The following is a 14,001-nucleotide window of genomic DNA, read 5'->3' as shown; positions in this document are numbered from 1 at the left end:
AAAAACATAAAACAGATGAAAACTTCCATGGCTGCAGAGAGGCCTCATTGACAGGCTGAACTTGGACTTTTGCCCTTCACTAACAAACTGCTTTTAGTCAAGTGTGAGGCTGACAAATAGAACTTAGCAAAGGTTATAGACACAACTTGTGAATATTGGTACAGTGACAGAGGGGGGTTAGTTAGAGAAAGAAGAAACATTTATTGGGTACACAATAGTGTTGAAAAAGCTCAAGGCAGTGGTACATCCAGCTAATACTAGAAAAACATCACTTTTCTGTGAATATTTTTTTAAAAAGTGAAGACATAACTAAATCAAAAACACCATACTCCATGTCTCAGCTATGACTTCCAATAAATACACTTTAAATACACCCCAGATGAAAGACAAAACTCCTTTTGTTCCTGCGTTTTGCTTAACTTATCAGCCAGTTTTCATCAGCAGTCATGCAGTTTGGTTAACTTCAGAAAATAAGTTTATATTGCAATACCAATACTTGGTCTAATGTTTTATGTCCTTACAAGGAAATCCGATGTCAATGTCAACATTGTTGCTATTGTTTAATTTTGTTTCCCAGAAAAGTTGGAAATTCTAGGCAGTTTAATGCTTTACTTAGGAGATAGTCCCTGAAAGATGGATCATTACCAGGAGTCCAGTACTGATCTGCAGAAAAAGGAAGTGTGAAAACCTGGGAGGAACACTGTCAAACATTTTTCAGTTTGCCAAACGATCTCAGCTCAGTTTGTTGTTTGTTCCGGTGTGAATTGTCAGGCTGAAGGCTTGTTCAAATTACATAAACCTGATTTAATGGTTACTGATTGTAATTTGTGTCTATCTACCATCTTGAAAGACAGATCTTTGTCGAAGACATGGGATAGGTAAAGTTGTATCTGAGTTACAGTCATTTATTTGTCTTTTCGCTAAAACATCTCAAAGACATTAAGTAAAAACTCACAAAATTGCATCAACTAATGGTAAAATCCATATCTGATTAAGGGTGTTTTTGTGTATTAACCTTGCAGTAGTCTGATTCCACAAAAGGCACACAGAACCTCCTGGTTTAACTTGTTGACCAGCAGAGTGGATGCGATATATCACCTCATTGCCATCTTCCAGGGGTCGTGATCCTCTCTCCTGGAGACTGACTGAGAAAACCTATGGACACAAACAGCAGAAGAGGAGAGAGTTCAGTTGCTCAGTCACAAAAACATTGATGGGCTTTTTATGCCAGGGCAATACTGCCACCTGCTGCTTAAACGGGATCATTTCTCTAAATAATAGCAACTGACGGACAGTATCACTCCTTGCAAACGAGGCCAAACTCTGACAGCAGGTTCCCACCTTCCCACTGACAGCTGTGTTCGTGTCGTTGGTGAAAAACCAGTGCTCAGTTCTGAACTCGGTCTGCTGGATCCTGCTGAGGTTCCTGCAGTCTGGTGTTGAAGCTGCTGGCACCGGCAGCAGGGTGTCCGGAAGCTGGAAGAAGTCTGCGTTCTGTCCTCTGAACTTGTGTCCATTTATTTGCGTGGGGTACCATTGGAAGGCAGAGATGGTCATAAACGGACATGTTTCCAGAACAACGCCAATTCTGGTGATGTTACACAAAGAAAACATTTAGTTTGTGGTGTTTATCTGCAAAACACGTCATCATCGTTAATTTTTAAATGTATTTTCTTTTACTGATTTAAAACATTGATACTTACATCTCACACTGTCTATGTGTGAGCAGGGAGAAGGCATATCGCTCTGCAACCTCAGCAAGATGACTGAGGCCTTGGGTGTCGACCCGACTGGGATTGGACAGGGCGCATAACAGGTCGTAGGTCAAATTCCGGCTGCTCTCGTGCAAAGGAGCCTGCTCTGCCTCTGCGAGCACCTGGCTCAGGAAAACAAAATAACAACATAAAAATACAAAGAAAGAGCATGTTTGTCACAGATATGTCATCATATTTCTCTTTCCTGTAAATTCTTTAGGTTAAGCTTTCCTGCAGCTTCTCTGAGTTTCATTGTGCATTGAAATATTGTTTTTTAATATATATATATTCTCTCCCCGTCTGTCATTGCATACAGTATGATCCCACCCAACCTAAAAGCTGGGTAATTCCTTTCTTCCCGACCCAATTTGTTATATTAAATTTCAGTGGTGTCTCCCCTTGTCTGGAGAATAAGCTGACACTGACAGCGGTGCTTAGGTTGAGTGACAACTGAGACATTTTCAGATGGCATCCTGATGCCTCAGCTCTGTCAGAGTAGTTTTACCGGATGTGACATGTGCCCTTTGGCTCTGCTAAACTACTACTGTCACTTACAAGCTTTAAACGTTACACTCGTACAAAATAAGGAGATCGTAAGATCTGTAAGTGAAATGGAAAGAAAATATTTTTTGTCAAGTGAATATAAGTCTTTCCTAAATAAATTATTAGTCCTGGAGTGGGTGGGGTGGGGGATGGGAGTAGGGTAGGTGGTAGGGGACTATATTAAAATATACCCACATTTGATCAATATGACTTTAGGCTCATACTTTAAAAGTTTTGTGAAAAAAAGAGGCCAAACTATTCAGATATTACTGGACATTCTAGGTATTGTTATTGAGTGTTGAGGACATATTGTAACCTCAGTCTTTATTCTAATCCTCTTACCTTCCCCAGACCTTCAAGCACAGCGATCATCTGCTCTCGAGTGAGGGGTAAGACTAATTTACCCTTAATTCCTTGCAGCACTGGATTCAGCACAGTTTGGTCAAGAGGCTGATGCAGTTGGTCCAGTAAGCCCCACACGGATACACTGGCTGCATTAGACACCAGAGTCACGTTGGCAAGTCCATACTGGGTGTGAATGCTGGCTCCCCCTGTAGGATTGAAGAGCTCCACCTGGAAGCGCTTCGGTGTGGGGGAAGACGAGCTGAGGTCGGGTGTCAGGTAAATGTTCACTGATGTGATTTGGCTGCCCACCTCAAAGGTTACTTGACCTTCCTGTTTAGGAAAGTCCATCCCGGCTTTAGCAGGCCAGATCACGTAGGGACCCACAGTCTCTTCTTTGGTGAGCTCCTAAAGGAAAGATGAATCATGTTTTAAGGTTTTCTTACTTGAAAACAGCTCATATTCTATGCATTTATGATATCATGGAAAATTAAAAATAGTAATAAAACCAACTTCCTATAGGGTTTATGTGTTTAATGATCACTTCCATATTGTTGAGTGAAGCTGACCCTTATTGCTGACCTTTCATTACACAGCAAATCTTTTGTTTAGGAGCATCTATTAATAGATGAAAGTCCACAGCTGTGGATCTTTTTTGAGGTCTCTGATTTTTGTTGAGTGAACAAGACACTCTAACTTTCATCACCAGTATCAAAAAGAAAGTCACTGGACACTGTGTGCCATCAGTCTGAGTATAGACATCACAAACTATCACCTCTCAGAGGAACAGAACATCACAGAGAGATCAGGCTATCGCCTTGAAATTTATAAGTACTGATAAATCAGCACATTTTTATGAAGCCTGAGGGCAGCATAGCTTAAAGACAGAAATCAGGGAATATCATAGGGAATAAAAAAGTGGTTTCTTTATTTTTAAATACAAACAACAGCATTGATAGTTAAAACTACATTTTCAAGGTGCTTGTGTCTTTTGTAATTTACTTTTTGTGCACCTGTGCAGCATGCACGTGTTTGCCGGACTGTTCTCCCTTACCACTGTGCGATATTGTACAGTCATGGCTAAAGCTGTGCTCGCTTGTCTGTGGATCTGCAGGCTCAGCCTCGTGGTCGTCAGAGTAGCGACAGCCAGTCTGTGACCCACAGTGAAGAACACAACGCCTTCTGGGTTGTCGCTCTCCGCCAAGGTGATGTTAGCAAAACGAGTGCTCTGGTTGATGGAAGCTCCAGCACCCACTTGATAAATCTCCACCAGGAACCATGTCTGATACTCTGGTTCCTAAAGCAAAGCAGATTTGTGACTTTTATCTTGGTGCACCACTGAATTTCTTAAACACACCATAAAAAAACTATTTGATCAAATTTATAATTTACAGTAGATTCATATAATTCAACTGAACACATTTCAGAGATCATAAAAATTACAATTCTGCAATGATGCCTTTGCTGAGGTTCTCGTCCCCCTCTTACCTCATCATCCAGGACCTGAAGAGTGAGGACACAGATGATCTCTCCTCTCCTACAGATCGCTGTTCCTGATGTCTGCACAAGCTGCACGGTCAGGTTGACTCCATTGCTGAGGAGACTTAACGAGTCTTTGCTGAATGTAGCTCTCCAGAAGACCTGCAAATCCTCGAAAGCTCTGAGCAGTTGGACAACATTTATAATAAGTAAAGACAAATTATAAACAAAAAATCAGGGTGGCAGCTGATAATTCACCCATTTATGGGCTATAAATTTTCAGTAACCCCACATTATTAACTAAAAGTAAGAAAAAAAAATCTGTGTTGTTTTATTACCTGTTTTCCTGCCTCTGAAGGTAGAGCAGAGCAGTTCTGTTTGCCGAATCCTCATCCAGAACTTGGCCCATCAGGGAGTTAAAAGTGAAACCTATAATTCCATTCTGGAAGTCACTCCCTGAGATGGACAACAGGAAGCAAAAACAGGGAAAATACAAAACCTAGTTAAAAGAGAGCAGTGGGAGTTATTAATTATATTGCAGTTTGGATTGTATTTTACTATATCAATATGCTACTGTGTATGTTATTTATGGAAAAAAGTCAGTTTTGTGAATTTCAAACTAGATGTTAAAAAAAACAAGAAATATGTAAATAAATATGTGGTTCTAAATGGCTGTAAATATAACACATTCTTTAGTTTTGCTAAAATACACTACAAGTAAATCATTAATGCTCCTAATTGTTTAAGAGTAAACGTTTGTTCTTTTTTCTTTACCAAGGATAGTGATCTTGACATAAGCTCCAAAATCCTGTTGTGGACTGTCAGTGATCTGAGCTCCTCCTTCTGGATCACTGAGGTAGACGAAGAACACTTCCTGTCCCTCTGGCTCTGAGTCGTCCATGATGATGAGGATAACTTCTGTCTCTTGCTCACCAGGCTGCAGAGACACCACGGAGGACTCCAAGCGGAAGTCCTGCTCCTCCTTTGCGAGAGTCCCGGCAGGTTCCAGAGTGAAGGGAGGAGGTTTTGTACTTCCATCTGTGAGACACGATCACACGAGTTTGAGCAAAACGACAGACTGAATGATAAAAAAACAAACTACCAATTTAAAAAAAACAAAAAACAAACCTCCATATGCTTGGATGCGAACTGTCACAGCCTCTGCAATACTGTTAGACCTGCGCACCCTTAGAACAACCCTCTGCTCCTGCTGGTTTACATCGTCTTTGTCCTCTGGTACTTGGACCTGAACAGGTCCAATACTCAAAACTCCACCAGTTACATCACTAGCCAGGATGGTGACAGTAGCCACGCTGTGCTGAGGGTTGAGCCGAGGAGGCGTATCCGCCCAGGTAAAACCAGGTGTTAGGACCTGAACGTGTGTTAAATTGACGTGAAAGTACTCATCGGGCTCTGAGAGGGAATCATCAAGTATTGAAAGGCTGAACGAAGCGTTCGTTTGGTGAGGCGAGTCAAAGACCAAGCGGCCATTTGGCACTGGCAGAAAATCCTCCCCTGCTGCTGCGTTGCCTTCTAATGTTGTATAGGACAGGTGAGTAGTGTTGCTACGAGAGCCATAAAGTCTCTGGACGTAAAGTGTTATCGTCTGGATGTCCTCAGCAATGACAAGCTGTCGGGAATCAGGGGAGAACTGGTAAATACCCAGCGGCTCCACTTCCGCCACCGTAAAGCCTGACCTGTTTGGAAAAACACATAAGAATGCGAAGTCATTAGAGTAATTAGCTGTCTGACACATCTGCTTAAAACCACTGCTGAGCACCTACCTGAACCTGACAGCTCCACTTCCAGCAATGCTTGAGGTAGCATCACTGAGGTGTAGAGCAAAGGAAGCTGCCTCTAATCCATCAGCAACTGCACTGAAAGATACGGTTTTATTCCTTTCTCCATGAGCCAGGGTCAGTGAGCCTAAACATAAAGAAACATGTTACAGACAGTTGGGAAACCTGGAATGTAATGTTTAAGTATATATCGCTAATACTCAGATTTTCTGATTGTCTGACCTGAGTTTGGGACAATAGGCCCAGTTCTGAAGCCAGGTGGACCTTGTCCTGAAGGAAAACCAGCTTTCCACTGCACCGTTAACTCTCCAAACAGGCCCGTACGTGTCACTTTTGCCTCGCACGTCCCTTTTTCTACACTCAAAATTCGCAGAGCCACTGATGCAAAGCCAACCTGTGTTACACAAGTAAAACAAAAAGAATATTTAATCAGAATTTTACATTGTTGTCTAGTGAAGAATATTCTGTATCTCACAAAGGTGGATCTTTATCATTATGCATCTGTTTTGGCACTCACACAAGAGCTGCCGTGCAAATGTCATTGCTATTTGATAATAAACAAAATGAGGGGTCATGCTTTGGCATTTCCTTCGTTTTCAAATAGTAACGTCTGTGGAGAAAGTTATCTGAGAATTATTGTGCAGTAAATCCATGTTTTCCTTCCAGTGAAAGCTAATAGTTACCTCTGCCAAAAAGGTTACAGGGCTGTTCACTCAGAATGATTTAAAAAGGTGGTGAAGGGATTTGCATGAAAATTTTTACCAGAGGAAAAAAATTAAAAGTGGTTAATTATGATGGGGATTCAGATTTTAATTTGTTTAGAGAGGCTATGAAGTTTTACACTCAGTTAAAAAATAATGTTTGTTTATCGATTTTCTGTTCTAAACTATATTTACTACTTTCTTTGACTTAAAGCAAACAAGTGTGTTATATTCATGATTTTATACTCAGTATGTTTGTGAATGAATGTAGAAATTTGCTCCTTTGATATTTCTTGTTCTAACACCAAACATGTCTTGTTTTTGAATGTCTTTCAGCTGTGGAAAGAAAAAAAAATGGACAAGTATTCGAGGAAAAACTGTCCAACTCACGTCTGAGCTGGCAGCTTCTTCAGGTACAGTCACCATAGCAGAGCTGGCCTCGGGAAGGAGGCGAGGCAGAGAGCCTTGGACAGCACTGACTGGTCTAACATCAGTGAGCTCCGCTGTGAAGCTCGCACCCACTGACAAAAACGCCTACAAGACAAAAAGTGTGAAAAACCAAAGTCATTTTGTGCGGATCAAATCATTCATTGATTACTGTATAAGTTACACCATTAAAAAGCCTCCTCTTCCTTACCTGACTACTGATGGGGATGGTGATTTCACTGAACGTTTGTCCCTCTGTCATAAGCAGCCTTCCTTCAGCTTGTCCGCTCAGTATCTCCTGGATATCCATCACCTCGTCTACTTGTCCCCCGATCTTATAACCCACACTGGCATTCCCAAACAGCCCGGCTAGTCGGGTCACATTCACAATCAGAGCTCTGATGGCCTCAGACCCTGAACCCACCACCACTACAGACTGCCACACAGGGTTCAAGGAAAACACACCATGGGGATCATCATTAGCAGGCACCCTAAAGGAAAGAAGGAAAGATAAAATTTCAAGTTGTTGCTACTCACTTCTTAAGCCAAACTACAATGACAAACCTTATGTGGGTTCTGATAAGGTTTGGGTTGGCATCCAGAGTACCACCGCCCTCCACAGCTGTGAGCTGGAGAATATAGAGCTCCTCCAGCTCTGGCACTGTATCGGGCATCAGGCTAAGGATAATCTCTGCTTCTCTTTGGTCTTCCAAGATCACTACTGAGCCGGCAAAGGCTAGAAAGTCACCTGTTAGATCTGAGTCACTTTGTACCTGCCAGTGGACCTGCAAAACACATGATTGTGTTAAGAATTTAACACATAATTTATGAGACAAACGTACATTCATGACACAAACTTACTGTGATGTTGCCCATGACACCTTCTCTGCGTGTAACCAACAAGGAAATGTTACGTGGACCCTCAGCTTCTGTGGATTCATTGATGACATGCTCTCGAAGAGCCTCATTGGTGAACTGGACTATACCATTTGGGTCACCAAACTTCTCTATCTGAGAAACAAACACATATCAAAAGAGGAGACCTTAGCGGGGGGTGTTTTGGAACTGGAGTTGTTGTTGTCTACCTATCTTAACTTAGTCATGATGTAATTATACAGTGAAATACCTTAAGTGTTATGGAACCAGCATGAGGATCAACATCCATCTCTCCAGAAAGGATGCTGAGCTCTAAAACAAACGTCTCCTCCACTTCCACTTCACCGTGAGGGAGAATCCGCAGCTCTATAGTCCCCGTGCCTTCTTCTCCATCCTTAAAAAAGAAGGATCCGTTCACAGGCTCTCTAATGTCAGTGTTCAATGGGGGAAGTACCTCTCTGCTGTTAGGGCCAAGGATGATCCAAGCAACCTGTCAAAAGAAACGGCAAGTGTCAGCGAGATGTGATCTGGATAAACCGAGGCAATTTTCTTTTCCAACATCAGTCTTCATACCGTTGCGTTGCCCAAAAGGCCTCCTGCTCTCTCCACAACAAAAATGAGCTTTAAAGTCGAGTCAGGGTTTGCCACAGTGATTAGACTTTCATTCACAAAGTGAACCACACCGCTTGGAGAGTCACTCTTGCCAATGGTTATCCTGGCAACATGCTGGGGTCCTAGAACTGCCCCTCCTGTAGCTCCCACCAGCAGGACATCAAATGTTTCTGCATGTTCACTAGAGGGGAACAGTTTCAATGTAGTAAATATATTTTATGATGATAATAATTGTGTAATTTTGATGCTTTTTTAAAACTGATGTAGCAAGTGCAAAACATTATCCCCTCACCTGTCCAGATCATCAATAATAGTGACATTAATGTAGCTGATATTCTGGCCATTGACAAATGTCACTGAGTCATTTCGCAGGATGTAGTCGACACCAGGAGTTGCGCTCAGGCCTCTTGAAATGAAAAGAGCAGAGACCGACCCATATGAGCCCACTCTTCTCACCACGGGGATCAGTACAATACCCACATCCTCTTCAACTAGATGAAGGAAAGCAAGAAGACATATATTGAGTCATTTTTTAATTGTGTACAATAAAAGGTGTTACAACTTGCTTTTGTTTTACCTGTGACATTCAGATAGTCCTGCCTGAACTCCAGGACACCTTCAACATTGTCATTCTGCTGTATGAGCACAACAAGGGAGGAGATGTTCCCGACAGCTGGAGGCTGGTCCAGCTGCAGTCCTGACTCTCTCACGGTGTAGTCCACAACACTGCCCACAAGAGGGAGACACAAGATAAGAAAAAACTCAACTGAAGGTGCTGCAGCCTCAGCAGCACAGTCTCATTAGAAATTTTGTCCAGTATAGTCAGTAACCTGAGATTGACCAGCTCTACGTTAGTGATGTTGACAAAAAACATTTCAGGCCCTTCTGGAAGACTGTCGTCCTGAATGTGCAGTACGATTTCTTGTGAGGTTTGGCCTGGTGTGAACAGCAGTCGTCCTGAGGCTTGAGTAAAGTCCAGTCCGCTGACTGCTGTGTTTCCTGAGGTCTCATATGTCACCCGCACACTGCCCAAACTGCCGAGGGAGCGATTCGCCGTCACATTGACCTGTGGAAAAGAAAAGGAAATTACAGTTTATCACTGTGGGTCAGGTTTGTAACTGCATCACCGTCTCTTTGTTTGTCTTTGAGTCATATGTCTATGACCTCACCGTTCCCTCCTCCTCTTTTGCCCCGAGCTGAAGTTGGGTGAAAGAGAAAAGGCCATAAGGGTGGTCACTCGCTGCCATTGTGATCCTGGCATGCCTGGCTGTGGGACCTATCTCCAGTCCGACTGTAGCCGAGGTGAGGGAGAGCTGGTACTCACTGCGCTCCTCAGGGACTTCATCATCGAGGACCTGCCATCACAAAGAGACCCATTTAAAGGAAGGACGCAGAAGGCTGCTATAATGTATTTTGTTCTGAAGTGTGCAGATAAAGATATATGATTTTTTCTTTTTATTATTATTAAACTCCATCTACATGTCAGTTCATACCTTCAGAGTAATGTTCGCCGCAGACTGTCCGTCTCTCATGATCACCGTGCCAGAAATGGTTTCAAACTCAGAAGCTACGGCAGGAGTGATATTCCAAAAAACCTGCACCTCCCCAAAAACACCCGGACCTCTCACGAGGCTAAAGGGAAGCACACGGGGTGCACACAATTTCACTTTACATTTGTCAAAATTAAACACTGAATTTTAAAGCAGTAGTTCAGATATTTTAAAGTGGGGTTCTCTAGAAAGCTTATGAGCAATAAATACATTTTTAGTATCTAAAACACTGTTTTAGATACTTCTTTTAATGAGCTTAGTTTGGGAAATAAATGTTTTATTCTGACCAGATTCACAAGTTATTAGCTAGTTTGAGCATAGCCATGAAAAAAGTGGATTGCAGTTGTCTTAAAACAACTCCAATCTCAAACCTTTCATAATAGTTTATGCAAAATGCTACTTTAAAACACCCTTACACCACTGTTAATTAATAATTTAATATAAAGCAATATTGTAATATTGCTTTACAATATTACAATATTACAATACTACAATATTTAGCATGTAATTCTATGATTATTTACAAGCACAAATAATGACAGTAGCAGCTAACTGTAGCACCTCTGACTGGAATATCATAAAATTTCCAAAAGTAGCTTTGTAATGCAAAACAATGATGGTAGTGTCAATGTTTACAGTATTAGCATTAGAATAAACCACCATGATTTCTTTGAGGCTGTAGTTGTTTTGAGATGGAAGCAATATTCTGGTTTTGGCCCCACTCAGTCAGCCATTTGTCCGTCATTCCAGTCAGAAATAAATTATTTTTCTCCCAACTGGGGCTGATTAAAGAGCTATTTTCAACAGGTGGGATATTAATTATTCATATCGTTTTCACAGAATCTCACTTTAGAAGCTCTGAACTATTCCTCAAGCTCTTGTTTTGTGTTCCTGGTTGGTGAGAAAACATGTCACCTATCTCACCTGACTGTGGAAATCCCTTTATAGGCTCCCTGAGGTTCTCCAATGAGGATGTTCCTTGATGACTCTGCTACTCCAATAATCCCCAGAGCTGCTTTGTCTGCTCTGATGGTGATGGTGACCACACCTGCACGTAGTTCACAAGGACATTGGGACAGAAAATATAAATTAATTTTTGCTATATAACGAAAACACTGCCCTCACATACAGTCAGTTTGATATTTTATTTATAGTCACAAACCATGTAAGGGGTCGATGACAGCGCCACTGTCAGCAGGAAACAGGCGTAGAGCGAAATGCTCATCTCCTTCCAGCTCTTCATCAGCGACGGCTCTAATTACAAAAGACTTAACTGTCTCAGTCTGTGAAAAAAACACAAACAAAACAAAGAAATATGACGTGCTGGGTGAGTTTATTTTAACAAAACAAGTAACAGAAGATATCCTAAGGGAACAGATGGCACTTTTTTTTTTTTTTACTCTACCTCAGAGAAGACAAGAGTTCCATTAAGAGGTGAAAGGTCATGTACAGCCTGGTCGTCAGCTTGCCACACCAGCGTCACTGCCCCGATACCTCCAGCACTACGCAGCACAGCCAGTGTTGCCACAGCGGTAGGATCGTTCTCAAATTCTGGCTCGCTGACAACAACCTTACAGCAAATGATGCAGATTAGAACAATTGAAAACAATTGCAATGCTTAATTTATGAGAGTCAAAAAGTTTTGCTAATGTTTGGCTGCACGACTTCAAAGCTTTTTGCTTGATACTGAGACACATGATGTCAACTCCTTCTTTATTCTCCTGATTAAAGAACTGGTGATGAACCAGTACAATAAAGAGAGTGAAAACACTTCAGATTTACCTCTAGCTCCTGAAATTGAAAACGTCCCAGAGGTGAGTCATTTGGCGGAACAGTGATGGTCACAGAGGTCACCTGTCCGAAACGAGCCCCGCCGATCACACGCAGCAAATACACTCTGAGGGTTTCAGAGGTCTCCACTTGTTCATCGTTCAATATCGTGATGGCTATCATGGCTTCTTTCTAAAACAAAAGTGATAAAAACAAAAGCTGAAGTGTAACTGCTTCAACTCGTGACTGGAGGTGATATTTAGGACAGTTTCATTTTAGTTTAAAACAATGAATAATACTTTACCTGCCCATCTTGAAAGGTGATGTTTCCAGATGTGGGGCTGAAGTCGTTGAGATCAGCAGTGATTGGCTGAGCCTCCCAATAGACGACCAGTCTCCCAGTTGTGCCAGCAAGCCGCACCACTGACAGATGGAGGATGTTGTCTGGTGGTGAAATCTCGTAGGCCAACACACTTCCAGGAATGTCCTAGGTGACATATTTACCAAGTGAGATTTGTTATGAAATATTATTTTTGCAAATCAACATATAACATTTCCATCAGTAATATAATCTTTTGGTTGTGTTACTCTTTGTTCTGAAGAAGTTTCCCATACAAAGCAACTTCAAATGAGCTTCATTCTTTTCTTTCAAGTCTTAAAACCAATACTTTATTTGTAGATTGGTGTGTTCTCACCTCAGAAATGTTAAACTGCAGAACCCCTCGTGGATCATCATTCTCCTGGATGGTGATCTCTGCTACCTCCATACCAGGCCTCTTCAAACTCGGCTGCCCAGCTCCAACAGAGCCCCTAACTAGCTCCACTCCAGTGATATTTACCAGGAAACTCTCTGCGAGCTCTGGGATATCATCCTTAAAAAAAAAAACACATGCATGCAAATTAAATAGCTGAAAAACATACTGGTAGTCATAAATTTATTGACTGCCCTACTCATCCTTACTGGCAGGACAGAGACAGTGACAAGGGTCACAGTAGCACCGTTTATCATGATAATGGTGTCATCTTTGGCTAAGTAGTCCACTCCGGCGGAGGCCTGGTTAGATGGCGGCTGGTACAGAGCCGGTTTGGTTTGATAATGGATCGCCACCTCACCTGTGGAGCCTTGCTCTCTTATTATAGAAAGAGTCACATTTACCGGAGTTCCTGTGAGTCAGGAGATATAGGATTAGGGTTAACTAACTTTTTGTGCCATCAAAAAGGAATGCAATAACACCTTGTAAGTATAATATTACATATAGGCAAGAAAGAGATAATGGATAAGACAGGTGAGGGTATGTTACTGTAATAGGTGGACCTTTTTGACTTGGCTGGAATTCATTATATAAATTAAGACAAACCCTCAACTCCTTCTACATCCTGAAGATTAAGACATATTAGTATGTTGGGGAAGATTTTTGGTCATACAGGACCTAAAAATTTCAACTGAGAAATCTCTTTGAATAAGAAGCAAAATTATTTTTTTAATAAAAAGTTCCAGCTGTCTTCAGTTTAACTTGTTAAAATTCCAGAAAAATCACATACAGGATTCTCAAAGATTGAACATTTTAAACTCTTTTTAAAAAAAACCACAATATATACATATATATATATATATATATGTATTTCTGTAAAAGTAATAAAAACTTGAATGGGATTTATCCACCACATAAGTCTTACAAAGGTTGTCACTGAAGCACAGTGAACTGAAAAGTGAATTTAAACTAATATAATTCAAAATAAATTCATTGCAATATAGACATTTTTTATTTGTTGAAAATAAAACCTCATTTAGTAACTGAGCGTCATTTATTCATTTGCTTAAGTCAGATTCTTACTCTGTGGTTCCTGCATTAGTGTAAACTGGGAGTCCAGATGCCACCCAATCACGCCATAGGGGGAACCATTTGGTAGGATGGTAAGCAGAGCCTGAGCCCGCTGCTTGTCGATGACGGCAGCCTGTTGCTGGTCTTGAAGGCCCAAAGTGTTGACGCTCAGGAGGGCAATTGTGACACTCTCACTTAGCTCTGGGAAAGCATCTGCTATCACAGCTAATGAGATGGTGGCCACTGTTTGGCCCTCAGAAAAGGTCACCTGTAACGTTGAATTCAGGAGTTCAGGCATGTCATCTATACATACTGCTCTGTGTGTT

The 14,001-nt window shown here is 41.6% G+C and overlaps 1 protein-coding gene across 1 annotated transcript in view; it reads right to left on the bottom strand.

Moving 5' to 3' along the window:
- The window catches only part of adgrv1 (adhesion G protein-coupled receptor V1), a 109,524-nt gene that overhangs the window by 39,206 nt on the left and 56,317 nt on the right, over positions 1-14,001 (bottom strand). The window contains exons 57-86 of the mRNA XM_017417217.3: positions 13,688-13,943; positions 12,814-13,016; positions 12,548-12,724; positions 12,157-12,339; positions 11,865-12,044; positions 11,488-11,652; positions 11,245-11,365; positions 11,007-11,130; positions 10,026-10,164; positions 9,702-9,887; positions 9,363-9,598; positions 9,110-9,258; positions 8,825-9,023; positions 8,494-8,713; positions 8,171-8,410; positions 7,906-8,055; positions 7,609-7,829; positions 7,256-7,535; positions 7,009-7,152; positions 6,140-6,311; positions 5,903-6,044; positions 5,247-5,815; positions 4,893-5,156; positions 4,457-4,574; positions 4,128-4,299; positions 3,694-3,936; positions 2,640-3,047; positions 1,704-1,876; positions 1,342-1,588; positions 1,016-1,155 (exon numbers count right to left, since the gene is read on the bottom strand). Of these exons, the coding sequence (XP_017272706.1) occupies positions 1,016-1,155; positions 1,342-1,588; positions 1,704-1,876; positions 2,640-3,047; positions 3,694-3,936; positions 4,128-4,299; positions 4,457-4,574; positions 4,893-5,156; positions 5,247-5,815; positions 5,903-6,044; positions 6,140-6,311; positions 7,009-7,152; positions 7,256-7,535; positions 7,609-7,829; positions 7,906-8,055; positions 8,171-8,410; positions 8,494-8,713; positions 8,825-9,023; positions 9,110-9,258; positions 9,363-9,598; positions 9,702-9,887; positions 10,026-10,164; positions 11,007-11,130; positions 11,245-11,365; positions 11,488-11,652; positions 11,865-12,044; positions 12,157-12,339; positions 12,548-12,724; positions 12,814-13,016; positions 13,688-13,943 (6,221 nt within the window). The remainder of the gene's footprint in view (positions 1-1,015; positions 1,156-1,341; positions 1,589-1,703; positions 1,877-2,639; positions 3,048-3,693; positions 3,937-4,127; positions 4,300-4,456; positions 4,575-4,892; positions 5,157-5,246; positions 5,816-5,902; positions 6,045-6,139; positions 6,312-7,008; positions 7,153-7,255; positions 7,536-7,608; positions 7,830-7,905; positions 8,056-8,170; positions 8,411-8,493; positions 8,714-8,824; positions 9,024-9,109; positions 9,259-9,362; positions 9,599-9,701; positions 9,888-10,025; positions 10,165-11,006; positions 11,131-11,244; positions 11,366-11,487; positions 11,653-11,864; positions 12,045-12,156; positions 12,340-12,547; positions 12,725-12,813; positions 13,017-13,687; positions 13,944-14,001) is intronic.

The sequence above is a fragment of the Kryptolebias marmoratus genome, linkage group LG1, assembly GCF_001649575.2.
Source record: "Kryptolebias marmoratus isolate JLee-2015 linkage group LG1, ASM164957v2, whole genome shotgun sequence".
In the NCBI taxonomy this organism is placed as follows: domain Eukaryota; kingdom Metazoa; phylum Chordata; class Actinopteri; order Cyprinodontiformes; family Rivulidae; genus Kryptolebias; species Kryptolebias marmoratus.
This window is presented reverse-complemented; position numbering and strand designations above follow the sequence as displayed.